Consider the following 17,680-nt stretch of genomic DNA (forward strand, 5'->3'; position numbering starts at 1 on the left):
CCTGGTGCAATTTTCAGGGAACCATATGGGATGCCACCCATGTCGGCAAGGCAAGTTCCCTATCTCGCTGGCCCCTAATTAGCCCTTTAGTAGCCAGTGAGTAATGTCACATCTGGTTTTCTGTGGAATGAGTTGGGCAGGGCCTTACGTTATAACTTTGGGGCAGCTCTCTTTGGGTGTCTCATACTTAGACTTCTATTTTATTTAGTTTTTTTTATCATTTAAAGTGATTTTTTTCATGTACACATGTATAGGAAAGTCTGGACTGATATGCATCCCGGGGCCAGAGAGATGCTCAAAGGACAGAGTGCATGCTTTATGTATGGGAGACTCAGGTTGGGCCCCTGGCATCACAGGGTCCCCTGACACTGCCAGGAGCAACTCCTGAGCAGCAGACCAGGTGTACCCCGGAGAGAGATGAGGATGACAGGAGGAGGGCGTAGTTCTAGAAGAGGTTGTTAGAGTTGTTCTTTTCCTCTGTGAATGCATTGCATGTATTAGAAGTACAATTAAAAAACAGTTAAGCGTTTTCAACCTCTAAAAATATAGTCTGGTCTGACTTTTCATGTGAAAGAATTAGTCATCTTCATACACAGAAAGAAGTTGGACTTGAAAAGATGTGTTTCCACCTACGTAACTTGGTTCTTGAGTCTGGAACTCATGCTGGGCAAACTATATTCTACTATTATAAAATCTCTGACTTGTCATTTTATCATTTTGTCACTTGTATTAAAATAATTACTTTCTCTGCGTAAAAATTTGCATGGGATTTAAAGGTGGATTCTAGCATTTGACTGTGGCTTAGTGAATTTTTTTTTTAATTCCTTTTGCAAAGTGTAACTGTTTGCTGAACCTCTTTATTTTTTGGCTTCCACTCTTTAAAAAAGATTGCTCAGGATTCCTGATGTTCTTCTGACTTATCACTTGATATGCTTGTATGCATACAGTACTACGTGAAATTATACAATTTGAAGTTAATACAGTATACTTACTAAAAGGAAGAAAAGGACATGTTACTAAAGTAGTTTAAATTTTGTCTTTGTGTGTGTGTGTGCGCGTGTGCGTGCGTGTGCCAGGGATCCAACCCAGGACCTTCCACTTCCAAAGCATATGCCCTCTACCATTTCTGTTGTTGTGTTTTTGGGGCCACATCTGGTGATACTCAGGGGTTACTCCTGGCTCTGTACTCAGGAATTACTCCTGGCGGTGCTCATGGCACCATATGGGATGCCAGGGATTGAACCCTGGTCAACCCCTTGCAAGGCAAGCACCTTATCTGCTGTACTGTTGCTCCAGTCCTGCTGTTTACCATTGAGCTACATCTCCTAAATATTGAGTCTCTAAATGCTATTTTTGCATACCTCCCCCAATCGCTATCCCATACTAGCAGGAAATAGTCTATATATCTTGAACCTTTTGGGGGCCTTGGGGGGATGAGTGCAGCATGAGTGGTACCTAGGGGCTACTCCCAGGGTCACTCAGGAGGTCATTTCTTCCAGTTCAGAGGACCCTTTGATGCTAGGGATTGAACCTGGGGCTCCCTCATGCAGAGCCTGAGCGCTTTGAATCATCTTGCAATTGTCTCCTGGTCTCTTGCTACTGTTGCCTTGCAAAAGATACAGAATGTAGGTGTTACATAATTCAGTCATAAATCTGATGTTCTTTAAAATTTGTGTGGACCTAGTACAGCAGGTACGACCAAACCGGGTTCAGTCCCTGACACTTCATGGGGTTCCCTGAGCGCTAGTCAGGAGTGATCTGTGATGAGTGCAGAGCCGGGAGTAGGCCCTGAGCACTGCTGAGAGTGCCACAGACCGCCACCCTGCCGCAAAAAGAAAAAAAAAAAATCTTGTCTTTTTCTGTTTTATTTATTGGTTGAATAACGAATTGGTGGAAGGGAATGTTGGGGCCATCTCCGGTGGGATTACTCCTGTCTCTGTGTTCGGGGATCACTGCTGGGGGCTCAGGCCCAGCAGGGACTGCATGCCAGGCAAAGGCCTTCTTTCCTGCTGTACACGGCTCCGCTCCCGTCTGCAGGGCTTTGGTTGGTCCCAGCCCTGTAAAGCTCTGCGTGTACGTGTGTGTACGTGTGTCTCTGTATAGCCGCCTCCCGGGTTTCAGTGCCTCCCACTGAATCTGCCCTTCCAGCCTCTCTTTTTTCCTCTCCCCCGAACCACCGTAGTGTTTCAGAGTCCCAGTAGTTACTTTTGTTGCCAATCAATTTGCCTTGATTATTTATATCCCACTTAATGAGTGAAACCATCTGGCAATTGTCTTTTGCTTCCTGACTTAGTTTGCTTAATATAATAACCTCAGAGTCCACCCATGTTTCTTAAAATGTGTCATCTTTTTATTTTGTTAATTATTTTTGTGAAAAAGGTGTTATCTTAAAAGGCACAACTTTGTCTATTTTTAATAGCTAAGTATTCTTTTGAGTATATGCAACTTCTTTATTCAATGATCCATTGAAGGGCAAAAAAGTACTTTTTGATATTTATTTTGATCACAGAAGACAAAAAAAGAGAAATACAATAGAATAAGAACTTCTAAATAATGCACGTTATTTTTACTTTTGTCTGTGCATCTCTAAAGAATATTCTGTATTTTCAGATGTTCTAGAACTTCATGTGCAACATTTGTGTGTTGCTGTTAAGAACGGTAAATTCCTGGACCAGAGAGGTAGTACAGGAGTTAAGGCCTGGCATGCATCTGCCCCAGTTTGATTCCTGGCCCATGAACCCGCCCCACTAGGAGTGATCCCTGAGCACAGCCAGGTGTGACACCCAAACAAGGAAAAAGTAATGTTAAATTCTGCATTTACAGGGCTGGAGTGGTAGCACAGAGGGTAGGGCGTTTGTCTTGCACTCGGCCAACCCGGGTTCGAATCCCAGCATCCCATATTGTCCCCTGAACACCGCCAGGAGTAATTCCTGAGTGCAAAGCCAGGAGTAACCCCTGTGCATCGCCGGGTGTGACCTGAAAAGCAAAAAAAAAAAAAAAAAAAAGTAAAAAAAAATTCTGCACTTACTTATTTGGGTTTTTTGAGTTACATGAAGCAGTGCTTGGGGGTTATTTCTAGCTCTGAGCTGTGAGGTTTGAGCTTCCCTGATGCTCAGGGGACTGTGCGATGCCAGGGATGGAACCCAGGCTTCCCTCATGCAAAGCAGCCACCCTTGGAGCCATATCCCCGGCCTCTAAAATCTTTTAAAAATCACTGTCCAGTCTCCGCACCAAAAATTAAACATACACTTACCATATGATTTGGCATTTCTGCTCTTATATAGTCAAAGAGAGGTAAAAACATATCCATACACACACACACACACACACACACACACACACACACACACACACACACACACACTTTACAGATATTCATAGCAGCATTGCATTACCCATATTGGCCAAAAAAAAAATAAATCAGGTAAGTATCAGCTGCTGAGTAGTGAGTAAATAAAATGTTTATCCAATCAATTGTTTAACAACAAGAAAGAAGTACAATATGAGGAAATCTTGAAAGCTAAATGGAAGTAGTTCTAAAAGGACCACGTGTTGTATGCCATAGAGCATGACATCATGTAATACTCTGTTTCTATGAGAAGTCCCATGTCCCTTGGAGACTAATTCAAGAAAAAGTAGATTGTTGGTCTTTTCAAGCTGGCTTTACGGGGGCAGACACGGCAATGCTGCCACTGGGTATGGGCAGCCTTTTGTTTTCTGAGCAGACCTGGCGGCTCAGGACTTATTCCTGCTTCTATGCTCAGGGGTCACTCCTGGTGTTGCTTTGGGGATCTTACATGATAGACGGGATCAAACTGGAGCTGGCCTCATTGCAGCCCCTGTTTCTCTCTCTCTCTCTCTCTCTCTCTCTCTCTCTCTCTCTCTCTCTCTCTCTCTCTCTCTCTCTCTCTCTCTCTCTCTCTCTCTCTCTCTCTCTCTCTCTCTCTCTCTCTCTCTCTCTCTCTCTCTCTCTCTCTCTCTCTCTCTCTCTCTCTCTCTCTCTCTCTCTCTCTCTCTCTCTCTCCTCTTTCTCCCTCTCTCTGCCCCCTCCCTTCTCTCTCCCCCCTTCTCTCCACCCCGCCCCGCTTCCCTGTTTCTCTCTCTCTCTTTCTCCCTCTCTCTGCCCCCTCCCTTCTCTCTCCCCCTTCCTCTCTGCCCCGCCCCACCCCGCCCTGCCTCGCCTCGCCTCGCCTCTCTCCCCCCACCTCTCTCCCCGCCCCCTCCTTTCGGGCATTATGGGGCTGCATGGGGCAGTCTCCTGTACCACAGAAATGAAATAAGTTCTGGGTCTGGAGTGACAGCACAGCGGGTAGGGCGTTTGCCTTGCACGCGGCTGACCCAGGTTCAATTCCCAGCATCCCATATGGTCCCCTGAACACCGCCAGGAGTAATTCCTGAGTGCATCGCCAGGTGTGAGCCAAAAAGAAAAAAAAAAAGAAATAAGTTGAAATAAAGTAAGATATTAAGGGAGATAAATGAGTAGTGTTACTTGCCCAATTTTACGGATAGAAACGTTGAATTATATACTCGAATGAGTAAAACATTTTGGTATATGATTTATACTTAAGAAAATGTTAAAAAATGTTCATGTAAATGTTAAATATTCTATTAGTCTTTTAAACTTAGCATAAGTCAAAGCGAAAAAAAAGCATTTTGACATTTATGCATTTTTTGTACATTTAGTTTGCTATAATTCACTTTCATATTTTGTTAGATGAATTTATTTTATTTTTCTCTTTGCTGTTAAAACCAGTACTTCGAGGAACAGTGTAGTGTGTAGTTCACATTTCCTTATATAGTAACATTTTTTAAACTTTCAAATTAGAATTTGCCAAGATTATGAATAATTTGTAACTATTTGATATTGCATACATTCATGTTATTTATTGGTGTGCCTCAGAACATTAACTCATTTAATAAAATAAATTTAAATCGAAATCATTAAAGGTACTCTTTTCTGAAATTTTATCATAGCTCTTATTTATTTATTTATTTATTTATTTGTGCTTTTTGGGTCACACCCAGCAATGCACAGGAGTTACTCCTGGCTCTGTACTCAGGAATTACTCCTGGCAGTGCTCAGGGGACCACATGGGATGCTGGGAATCGAACCTGGGTTGGCCGAGTGCAAGGCAAATGCCCTACCTGCTGTGCTGTTGCTTCAGCCCCTCATAGCTGTTATTTTTTGGCTAGAGAAAGATAGGGCATCTTAAGTGCCTTTTTAAAAAAGTATTTTAATTTTAATTTTTGTGTGTTATCTTACAGAAAAAGCTACAAATGAGTATAACACGACAGAAAATTGGAGTCTTATTTTGGACATATGTGACAAAGTTGGAAGTACTCCTAATGGGTAAGATTCCCAGTTATGCCCAGAGATTGTCTCAGAGAGTAATAACATATATCTTTTTTTCTTGATATAACTATGAAAGAAAATGGCATATCAGTCTTTCCATTTTAGGGATAAAAGTGGCGATATCCTGGTGGCTGTATCGTGTGACTAACTTTATCCAGTAGAACACATGGAAAAGGTCTCAGGTGGAAACTTAGATATACCAAAGTACATAACTAAAGCCTGGCCAGACCCTGCACACTCTTAAGAGTAAATAGGCCTGGGACAGCCCTCTGTGTTCGCTGTTGTGGGCCCACACCTGGGAGCTGTGCCTGGGTCTGTCCCCGCCTTGGGGCTGGGCATTGTAGCTGGCACTCCAGTGTGTAGAGCATGTGCGCCAGCTCATGCAAGCTGTAGGCCCCAGATGAGCCTTTGAATGACGAGGTAGATAAATACACATAAGGACCGGTAGCATCCTCATGAAAAAGAGCAGGTTTTAAAAAGCTCCTGGGGCTGGGGCAGATAGCTCAGGGGATAAGGGCACACAAACGTGCCTGGAATGTACAAGTGACACCTGACACGCCACCTGACAGCTCTGAGAGGCCCTTGGCTTGGGGAGGCCCGAGCAGCACGCCTGTCTGTGGTCCTGGCCTTGAGCTGTTTGGGGCAGTGCCTCCTAGTCCACTCCCAGCCCTGCTTGGGAATGCCCCCTCAAAGTTTAAGCTGAATGGTTAATACTCTGAAAGTTTCCAAGAGTGATGAGAGCATTGTCTTAACATAACTTTTGAAAGTCCATGCATTCAGATCTTTGTTTAACTTTTTGCTTCATTTTGTTTTGGGGCCACACCTGGAGACACTCCGGGCTTACTCCGGGCTCTGAGCTCAGGAAGTAAGGGGGACATCACGGGACTGTGTGGGGTGCCAGGGCTTGGACCCGGGACAGCTGCATGCAACGCAAACACCCTACCCCTGTACTATTGCCCCAGCCCCTACTTAATTTTTTTTAGTCACCGATGTACAGTACTTTCAAGGAGAGGGTTTCATGCATGTGACATTTCAAGGAGCGTTTCCCCCCCACCCCACTCCAGCCAGTCTCCCCACCATGGTTGGCTAAGCTCTGTAGGTCTGTGCAAAGATTCTGTTAGAGGCCATTTTTATTCCCTTACTGTGAGAGAGATTGTTCCGGATATTTCTCTGTCCTCTGGCTGACTGCACTCAACATGGTAGCCTCCAGTTCCACCCACGTAGTGGCAGATTACGTGGTTTCACCTCACAGCCAACTAGTATTCCACTGTGTGTATGTATCACAGGTCCTTTATCCGATCATCCGTTCTTGGACACTTGGGCGTTTTCAGATTCTGGTTATTTTGATTAGCGCTGCAGTGAACATAGAAGCCCCTATGCCATTTCTAAATGGAGTTGCTGGGTCCTTCACAGATGCCAGGAAGTGAAATTACTGGGTCATATGAAAGCTCAGTTCTTAGTTTTTTGAGAAGTGTGGCCCAGGTGACATTCCCACAGCAGGGGGTGAGGGTGCCGCTTCCTCCGTATCTACGCCAGCACTGGTTATTTTTGTTCTTTGTGGCGTGTGCCAGTCTCACTGGTGTGAGGTGTTAATTCATGGTGGCTCTGGTTAAAAATTTTGTTTTTCTTTTACCTATTGGTCATCTGTATATCTTTGAGAAAATTTATATTCACCTCTTCTATGTTTTGGATATGGTTGATCCTTTTTTTCTGGTTAAGTTTTACAAGTACTTTATGTGTCTTAGATATTGACCATTTGTCAGATGAGTGATGGGCAAATATTTTCTCCCAGTCTGTGAGGTGTCTTTTAATTAATTAATTTTCTAATTTGTAGTGAATCACCATGAAATAAAACACAAAATTGTTCATGACTGCATTTCAGTCATACAGTGTTTCAACACCCATTCCTTCACCAGTGTAATTTTCCAGCACCAGTATCCCCAGTTTCTCTCCCACACCCCTTCAAGCCACTATGGGGTGTCTTTTTATTCTAGTTATCATTTATTTTGCAGGGCAGTATCTTCTTAGTGTGAGACAGCCCCATCTTGCCTTCCCATTCAGTTATATTTAGACTTCAAGCTTCGGGACTGAAGCAGTAGTACAGTGGGTAGGGCATTTACCTTGCACACAGTCGATCCGGGTTCGATTCCCAGCATCCCATATGGTCCCCCGAGCACTGCCACGGGTGATTCTTGAGTGCAGAGCCAGGAGTAACCCCTGTGCATCGCCGGGTGTGACCCGAAAAGCAAAAAAAAAAAAAACAACTTTATTGGTTGGTTGGTTGTAGGCTTGGAGTTTGTGGTTTGTGTTTGAGCACTTGGAGGTGCTCAGGACTTTTTGCTGGCTCTGTGTTCGTGGGTAACTCCAGACTCTGTGGTCAGGGTACCATATGTTGTGCCAGGAATCAAACCCAGTCTGGCCACGTGCAAGGCAAGCATCTTAGCTGCTGTCCTATCCTTCCAGCCCTAGCCTTAAAACTTAAGAAACTGTATCGTGCTCATGTTTTTGTTTTTTTTTTTTAAGATAAGGATTTATTCTTTGAAAGGTAGGTTTCTTGGCAAAACACAAGGATAATTTATATGATACAGTTCTTACTCCTGGTTCTCTGCTCTTGGATCACTCCAGGCTGTGCAAAGGGACCTATCTGGTACTGCAGCTTAGCTGGGTCTGTTGTGTACAAGGCAAGATCCTTAACCACTTCTATCTCTCCAGCCCTATCTCTTGTTATTGTGATACACAAATCTTTGAAGCATGCTTTTTTTTTCAAGCTCTGTTAATCTGAACAGCAAATGATTGTATAAAATCATAATAGGATTTTATTTTTCAATTTTAAAGTTACTTAAAATATTTTTAAATGCCTTACATCGTGAATATTTGAATTGAAATTCTGACTACTTAACTTTCTTCATTTTTTCCTTCAGAGCTAAAGATTGCCTAAAAGCCATAATGAAAAGGGTAAATCATAAGGTTCCTCATGTTGCTCTACAGGCATTAACTGTAAGTCAAAGTCATATTAGTATTTGACCCAAATTATATATATGCATCTATTTTGGTCGGTTAATATCAACATTTGCATATTGATTTTTATCTTAATTATAGCTTCTTGGGGCTTGTGTGGCAAACTGTGGAAAGATATTTCATTTAGAAGTATGTTCCCGAGATTTTGCAACAGAAGTACGTGCTGTGATAAAAAACAAGGTAAATTTTAAAAAGAGAAAAAATTTAAGTAATTAAAAATAAACTGTTGTTTTAAGTATGTTATTATATTAGCCAACAATTTTACTTTAATTTTTAAAACTTTTTTTTTTATTGCGATTCTGTGCTTTCTAGTGCTGTTGACGGTGCCCGTGTCCATGCTTCCAACACCACATGGTCACCAGTATCTCCCCCTTCCTCTTCCACTCCTGCCTCTGGACCCTTGAACCTCCCCCCACCACCCCCAGACTCGGCTGTGTGGATGAGTTCTCCCACTGGGTTTCCTGCCCCTTGTTGCTGCCTTGCTGTGTGGCTCTAAGTCCGACACTTGAAAGAGATCATTCTGTAGCTGACCCTTTGCTTCTAACTGACTCCACTCAGCATGATACCCTCTAGTTCTTTTCATACTGCTGTAGATTGCTTGAACTAACTTGTTCTTTATTAGAGCTGCATAGCATTCCATTAAGTATGATTATCACGGCTTTTCCTTAGTTGGGCATTTACATTGTGTTCATATCTTCGCTCTTGTACTGTGTGTGGTGATGAACATAGGTTTGTGTGTATCCTTTTGAATTAATATTTTTGTGTTTGGGGGATAGATGCCAAAAAGTAGTATATACTTGGTATTATGGTTACAAACTTCTGTTTTATTACATATTTCATATAATCTATAAATTTGATGTGATTAAACTATTTTAAATTATTTTTTAAATTTGTAGCACCAGGACCTCTTTATCTTCCCAGTTATATGTCAACTAGTGATAATTGTTTTGAGCACTTTGCACATCTGTCTTTTTTTTTTTAATTGAATCACCATGAGAAAAGTTACAAAGCTTAAGTCTCAGTCATACAATGATCAAACACCCATTCCTTCACCAGTGCACGTGTTCCACCACCAAGAACCCCAGTATACCTCCTGCCCTCACCCCCTACTCCCCCCTCCCCGCCTGTGTGGCTGATTATTTTCACTTTAATCTCTCTTTACTTTAATTACATTCAATATTTCAATAGAAAACTTGCTATTATTATTTGGAATTTTCCCCCAATAATCAGACCTGCCGAAAAGGCATCATTTGATGATATGTTTTCCATTGATGAGAATGAAGAGCATATGAGGGCGCGCATCTGCAACAGCGGCCACATGGTTTTGGATTTCTGGTATTTAGTAATTAAGTCCAGAGAAATTTCTGCCAGAAGTTGCATCACTGCAAGCTCATACCTCTGTTTAGTGGGCTGTAAACGGTGGCGGTTGCCACACTGCTGCTGAAAGGAAAGGCCGAGAGAGAAACACCTTTCCCTTCCTGGGGCGGCATGGGGCTGCAGCTTAGTTCACAGGCTGCAGGCATTTCTGCAAGAAGCCGCTGGGTGCCAAAAATAGTGGGCCTCCGGGATCATGGTTGCTCAGGAACGGAGGGACCGTTCGTATGTCACATCCTGCCTTATTTAATGCTCTTAGCAACTCTAAAAGTTATTCTTTGTTGTTTGTATTTTGTAGATGAAGAAACTGAGCTTAGTATTAAATTGCCATGGTCTTGCAACTTAGATAGTGAATTAGCTGAGGCTCAGATTTTTTTTCTTTTTCAATGAATCACCATGAGATACAGTTAGAGACGTATAAACTTTCATGATTACGTTTGTTACATAATGATCAAATACTCACCCCTCCACCAGTGCCCATTCTCTACCACAGATGTTAACAGAATCTTTCCCCACCACCCCCACCCCTTCCCACCCCCTGCCTTTGTGGCAGGCACAATCCTTCTTACTCTCTTCCTTCCTTTGGGTGTTATTGAGGCTCAGATTTTATTTAGAGTAACCACCATTGTGCTGATTCTAATAGAGATATGGAGTGAAGGGGCCTATTATTAGGGCAGGATTTTCACTTTAGGATGGTTGTTATCGATTCTTTTGGGATAGAAACTCAGAAGCAATATTCTCATTATACTGGCATCAAAAATCCCAGAACTTTAGACTAGATGCTGTAAGAAGCTTGATCTAATTTTCAGAATATCGAGAAAATTAAAAAATTGAAAACAGTATTTTAGTTAGACTTAGAGACTGACATTTCACAATTTGTTAGAAACAATGTTGGTATCTTAATATGTAAATAGGCATTGAATCAGATTCTGCTAGGGAGTGCTAAAATTTTGTTGATACTCATATAAGTTGAGAATTTTGGTAGTTTTGATTCTTTCGACTACTTAAAATGTTTACTATTCTTTCGACTACTTAAAATGTTTACTTTACTATAGTTTTTATTTTTTAGCTATAGTTTTCATTTTTTGTCTAAAGGCTCATCCTAAAGTTTGTGAACAACTAAAATCTTTAATGGTGGAGTGGTCAGAAGAATTTCAGAAAGATCCACAGTTCAGCCTAATATCTGCAACTATTAAATCACTGAAAGAAGAAGGAATTACTTTTCCTCCGGCAGGATCTCAGGTAAGAGACTCATTCATCATTTATACCAACAGTCAACCCAGAACTCTTGTTTGTTTGTTTGTTTTTTTGCTTTTTGGGTCACACCCGGTGATGCACAGGGGTTACTCCTGGCTCTGCACTCAAGAATCACTCCTGGCAGTCCTTGGGGTACCATATTAGATGCTAGGGATCGAACCTGGGTGAGCCACATGCAAGGCAAACGCCCTGCCCACTGTGATATTGCTCCAGCCCCTTGTTTTTCAGTTTTGGGGCCACACCTGCTGATGCTCAGGACTTGCTCATAGCCCTGCACTCAGGGATCACTCCTGGCTGGGCCTGAGTGACCATAGAGGGTACCAGGGATCAAACTCAGGTAGGCAGCATGCAAGGCAAATGCCCTACCCACTGTCACTGTGAGATTACAGAGTATTTTATGATTGGGTTTTGGGCATACAGAGTTTCAACACCAGTTTCTTCACCAATGTCCACTTCCCTTCACCAGTGTCCCCTCACCTGCAATGTCATTTGCCTCTCACCCACCAGTCTGCTTCTACAAAGGTTCGCTTTTTTAAAAAATGAGTTTTTGCACTGTGGTTTACAGTACTGTTGCTGATAGAGTTTCGGACATGGCACTTGATCATCTTGCAGCCCTGGCTCTTCCTCCTGGCTGAGTACTTCCCTCCACCACAGACATTTCTCCCTCCGTGTGTGTCCCCCAGTGCCCTCAAGTGGCATGTTTGCATCCCTGTGCTCTGGATGGCACACCTCTTCTGGCCGAGCTAAATACCATGTTTGCTCATGACTTCTGCCTCTGTTTCACAGTGCCTGGCGAGTACCATGCCTTATATTTGCCAGGTATTTTAACTGTTGGGATTTTCTCTGCCTGTCAGAACTTTGGGAAGGGAGTTGGCCTTAAGCAATCTGGGCAGTGCTCCTCGAACCCTAGAGTCAAGCAGAAGGCAGAGACATTTGAGAGAGAGTTTATATGTAAGAAACTCATAGCAAACAGTTTTCCAGTGTAGGAATTTGTAGTACAATTATAGAGATTTGGAAGGTAACCATATGCTGATGAAAAAGTTATAACTCACAAATGGACGAGGGATGCAAAGTCCAGATAGAAGCAAAGTAATTACAGACTGACATGGTAAAGCGCTAGAATTTCAAGTGCATCTCACAGATAGGGAGGAGTGAGCGGTCGCATTGTGGGAGGAACGACACGGGTACATTCATGGAACTAAAAATGTCAACACCTGGTTTTCTGTTTGTTTCTCGGCCACACCTTGTGGTTCTCAGAGGTGCTCAGACTTAAGCAGGCAGGTGCTTACATCTGCCTCTATGCTCAGGGGTCACTCCTGGCGAGCTTGGCAGTGGCTGGGTGGGGGCAGGGGGCAGGGGACCATATAGGGTGCCAGGGGTTGAACCTGTGCGGACTGCCTGCAAGGTAAGTGCCCTGCCTGCTGTACTGTATCACTTCAGCCCCAAGACTTATCTTGTTTTCACTGCCCTCCACTTTAACATTAGAATAGGGAAAGAAACAAGAATACAATTGTGTGTGTGTGTGTGTGTGTGTGTGTGTGTGTGTGTGTGTTGCAAACAATTTGTTTAAATTACAATACAAGTGAAATGAATGTTTATAAACTCTGGTGTGCATAACAATTAATATCTGAAGTGCATGCCAAGGTTATTTGGTTCTTTTTCTTGTATTGAAAATCTATGATACAATTTGAGATTATAAAACTTCACTTTATATATCACATGAGATTGTTCCTCTGTAATGATGGATTATTATTAAGATGTACAGAGATACATTTTTTATGATGCTAATCTGTTCAAAATTTACTTTTAATTTTTTTTGATGTTTCATTACTAATCTCTTACTTTTTTTCAGAGAATATTTTATTTTATTTATTTATTTTTTTAAATTTATTTTATTGAATCACCATGTGGAAAGTTACAAAGTTGTAAGGCTTATGTCTCAGTTATACAATGCTCAAACACCCGACCCTTCACCAGTGCCCATATTCCACCACCAAAAACCCCAGTATACCTCCCATCCCCCATCCCCCCAGCCCCGCCTGCGTAACTGATAAATTTCACTTCATTTTCTCTTTACCTTGATTACATTCCATATTTCAACACAAAACTCACTATTGTTATTGGAGTTTCCCCCTCCCCCCAAAAAAACAGCCCTACTGACAAGGAAGCATTTGATAATTAGCTTTCCATTGCTGAGAATGGGGAGATATGAAATCATGGTTTAGGATTTCTGTATTTTAGTAATTTAGTATTTAGTATTTTAGTAATTAAGTCCAGGGAGATTTATGTTGGAAATTGCATAATTTCCCTTCCTGGGGCAGCATGGGGCAATGGCTTAGTTCACAGTCTAGAGACATGGCTGCAAGCAGTTTCTGGGACCAAAAGTAGTCTAGCTGGCCTCCGGATCGTGGTCAATCAGCAGCAAAGCGGCCACACCAAAGTGTGTGGCTGCCAGGGTCAAGTCTCGGCCCGAGACTAAGAATACAATTTTTTTTTTGAAGAAACAATACAATTTATTTGCATGGATACATTTGGACAGTTCTCAAATTCAAAATATAACTCACAAAATAATGCCAGTGAACACATAAAACCTAAATGACTATGCAGTAAAATCATAAGTGACATTACAAGTTAATTGCCTCTAAAAGATCAGGAGGAAGTATAGCTGTGCCTCTTCTAGGGGTGTATTGCTAGCTCTATTACTTCTACTATAAGAATACAATTTTTTAAAAAAAATTGTCACTGTAGGAGCTGGAGCAATAGCACAGTGGGTAGGGCGTTTGCCTTGCATGCGGCCGACCCGGGTTCAATTCCCAGCATCCCATATGATCCCCTGAGCACCGCAAGAGTAATTCCTGAGTGAATGAGCCAGGAGTAACCCCTGTGTATTGCCGAGTGTGATCCAAAAAGAAAAAAAATTGTCTGTAGACTAGAGAGACAAAAAATAGTCTTTAAAGCTGACTAGGCCTTATGTCTACGGTAGAATGGGAGAATAAAAACCTTGTGAGTGATAGAAAGCAGGCTCTTTCCTGTCTGTCCTTCCTCTGAAGTCTTTGCAACCCTGGGTGATGGTTTAGAGTCTTAGGCATCTCTCTTTCGTTCTATTAATCTGAAAGGTGACCGTTCTTGATCCTCTGGGATGTGTGAAGAGCCATGGGCGTCCTCTGACAGTGATAGTTCCAGAGGACTTTGCCTCTTTCTGGACCTCCAGGTCCTCCCTCTTCTCCTCAGTCATTATCAGAGCCTCGTGCTGGCACACCCCTCTTGCTCCACTCCTGCAGTGTCTCGTAACTGAGTAAGACTCCTGGACCATTGGCGCAGAAGGTGCCATCAGGGAGGCCCAGCTCTAAGATTGTCAGAGACTAAGATTGACCTGTACTGTGAGCCAGTGCATGTCCTGGTGTGCGTTTCTCACATTTTCTGGAAATGATGGCCTTTGCTTTGTTTATTTGGAAATAGCTGAAGCCTTAATGAAGCGCTTCACTCACAAATGAGATTCATTAGTTACAGAGGATTTTTTTTTTAATTAGCGTGTGTGAGTGATCGTAGACCTTGTGTTTTCCATCAGAGGGTAGTTGTGCTCATTTGTTCTTACATTTACAGACAGCCCCAGCTGCTGCCAAGAATGGTGTGGCATCAAACAGAAACAAAGAAGACGAAGACATAGCTAAAGGTAAATGATCGCGCCCATGCAACTGGGTGTTACTTAAGCATTCTTGTCAGAGCAGCTTATTGAAATAAAAATGATAATGAAGTTGGGGATGCTTTAGTGCTTTATCTCAAATCTAAAAACTCATATGGTATAACATTAGAAAAACAATTGATGTGATGAATTTGACTTCTAATCCCTGTCAGTAATATGTATTTAATGTTCTACCTTTGGAGAAAGTACATTTCACCTTTGCTTTAATGCCAGCGCTGTGAGTCAGGCAGAGAAATATGTTCACGGCTTGTCCTATATGGAAAATTACCCATATTATAATGTCACAATCTGTTTGCTTTAAAAATAATAGCTGCTGTATATGGCAGACTGTGATAATAAGGAATGAGCAAATCTTTATTTTAAAAAAAAAAGTCGTGATTCTCTGTTCCCTCTACCCGCCCTAAGAAAGTTAGCTTGTGTTTTGCATTTAACTGTACAATTAAAATACTTGGTTTATTCTTATTGAATATTACATTGTCATGTAATATCCTTTTCTACTTTAAATGTAACCAGTATTAATTATACCTATCCTTTTTTGCGTTTCAATTTTTTAAACTAGCTATTGAATTGTCACTGCAAGAACAGAAGCAACAGCAGCACACAGAAACAAAATCTCTATATCCACCTTCAGAAATTCAGTTAAATAATAAAGCTGTAAGAAAAGTGAGAGCTTTGTATGATTTCGAAGCTGTTGAAGATAATGAACTCACCTTTAAACACGGTGAAATTATTATTGTTTTGGATGACAGGTATGTTTTCATTTTTAATCTCTGAAATACTTTGATGTTAGTGTCCTTTTGTCCATTCAGAATCTTGGATATCCTGTCATTTAGAGTAATAAATTGTAATTGATCCTTTTCCTACAATAATTATTTTTTTCTAAAATGAACGAATGAGTAATAGGAGTTTTTTATTGTAAAGTAGTATCATATCCTATATCAGAGATGTAGGGCTGGAGCGATAGCACAGCAGTTGGGCGTTCGCCTTTCACGAGGCCGACTTGAGTTTGATTCCTCTGCCCCTCTCGGAGAGCCCAGCAAGCTACCGAGAGTATCGAGCCCTCGAGGCAGAGCCTGGCAAGCTACCCGTGCGTATTGGATATGCCAAAAAACAGTAACAATAAGTCTCTCAATGAGAGATGTTACTGGTGCCTGCTCGAACAAATCGATGAGCAATGGGATGACAGTGACAGTGACAGTGATATCAGAGATGTAATAAGAATATTGATCATCTCAATTGGGAAACATGTAAATACTGATTTTTCTGAGGGCACTTGCCTTCAGAATTGCGTATATGAAAAGTATTGGCAGAAACACTTTAGGAAGAAATACTGCTGTGTTGCCTTTGGTCAAAGCAGCCGAAGGCCACGCGTGACCCTGCCCAGCTCTGCGCTGTTCCTGTGCCCCCACAGGAGCCACGATCGTTTGAACTTGGCCTGAAGTCTGTCGTCTAGACTGGGCTCAATTCTGCCTCCTGCTTTAAAAGAAATTGGTGAAATTTACATGAGCGAGATTAACTGCTTGTTACTAAGAGCAGAGATTGCAGATATGTTTGGTTTCCATTATAAATAATTTACTAGTGCTGCATTAGTGTCATTTTGAACATGTAGGTGGTTTGGTCCGTGGCACTGCCTGGGTGATCCCTGAGTCAGAATCAGGAGGGAACCCTGCCTTCTGGGTATGCACCCCCCCACGCCCCCCACACCCTCCAAAAAAGGGAAAAGGTTAATACACAAATGGTTTAGTTTTCTGCAGCAAAAAGTAGGTTGAGAAAAAGTAGGTTCTGCTAAGATAGAGATTGAAGGGGCTAGGCTGAAACCCTGTGGTACATGCTTCTCATTACAAGGGACCTAGGTTTGATACTTGGTATTAGTTAAAGACAAGACTGTCTGACCTTGGAAAACCAGGGATAAAGTAAGAGTGTTATGTTATTCTACAGATCTTTGTATGGAATGCAGATTGTAAGTGCCATGAAAGAGGGAAAGTTGGGGACCCGGGAGAGAATAGATCACCATTCGGTGTGGGCATCTGGAAACATCTGGCCTAGGGTGTCCATTTCAGGTAAAATTTGATTTGGACAGGGCACAAAAGGTTTTGCAGGAAATTGAGACTTGGGGGCTGAGGATGTGGCAGCTTAAGGGGTCCAGTCCTGGGTTCCTAAGGTCCTGGGTTCCCTCCCTGGCATCTGAGGGTCTCTAGTTCCCTGCTAGGTAAGGCGTGGGTAGATCCTATGCACTGCAGGGTGTGGCCCTTAGGGTAAAAAAAGGAAAGAATTGGAGAGTAAGAAAAGGAGCATCTCTGAGGCAAGATAGTACTGCATTCACTGTGTTTTTGTGTTTTGTTTATTTTACAATTACCCTTTGGTGTGGAACACGTGATCCCTGAAAGAAAGTAAATGAAAATCAAGGTGACAAGGAGATGTGGGCTTTGAAAACTGGCAGCTCATAATGTTAGGCTGATGAGTGGGGTTTTAATTAGAATATTTACAGAGGAATGGGGGTTTGTGCTTTTGACTGTCACCTGCACCTCTAACACACTGAAGGGGTGTGTAAAGTAAACAGGAGCAAAGCCACCAAAGGAGTGGCCTTAGTGCCGAGATTCTGAGCATTACTAAAAGGAAATTCATCAGAAAATTGTTGCGGGGGTTCGGAGGTGCTGGGTGAGGGATGGTGATTGCTCAACACGCTGGGCTCTCGCTTTGCCTGTAGGATGCCTAGGTTCAGTCCCCCAGCGATGCACGTGCCCCTGAGCACAGAACCAGGAGTATCTCCTGAACACCGGGGTGTGGCCCCAACCCTGATTGGGGGGAAAGTGTCTAAAATAGTTTGTCACTCCACAAGGTGTAGTTCTCACCCATGGACAGGCCCTCCATGCCGTCTGTGCGGGTGTGCTCTAACTTCTTTGAGCTGTGATCACTTCTTTCTCCTCAAACTTTTCCTTGTGACTATTGTGAATTCTGATACATAAAGTACCTCT

General features: G+C 42.4%; 1 protein-coding gene across 4 annotated transcripts in view; it reads left to right on the forward strand.

Moving 5' to 3' along the window:
• The window catches only part of STAM2 (signal transducing adaptor molecule 2), a 73,553-nt gene that overhangs the window by 26,122 nt on the left and 29,751 nt on the right, over nucleotides 1-17,680 (forward strand). For all 4 annotated transcript variants that reach the window (XM_004619374.2, XM_055147326.1, XM_055147333.1 and 1 more), the window contains 6 exons: nucleotides 5,266-5,350; nucleotides 8,275-8,350; nucleotides 8,453-8,551; nucleotides 10,841-10,987; nucleotides 14,606-14,675; nucleotides 15,265-15,454. In XM_004619374.2, coding sequence (XP_004619431.2) covers nucleotides 5,266-5,350; nucleotides 8,275-8,350; nucleotides 8,453-8,551; nucleotides 10,841-10,987; nucleotides 14,606-14,675; nucleotides 15,265-15,454 — 667 coding nt within the window. The remainder of the gene's footprint in view (nucleotides 1-5,265; nucleotides 5,351-8,274; nucleotides 8,351-8,452; nucleotides 8,552-10,840; nucleotides 10,988-14,605; nucleotides 14,676-15,264; nucleotides 15,455-17,680) is intronic.

Source organism: Sorex araneus, chromosome 1, assembly GCF_027595985.1.
Source record: "Sorex araneus isolate mSorAra2 chromosome 1, mSorAra2.pri, whole genome shotgun sequence".
NCBI lineage: Eukaryota > Metazoa > Chordata > Mammalia > Eulipotyphla > Soricidae > Sorex > Sorex araneus.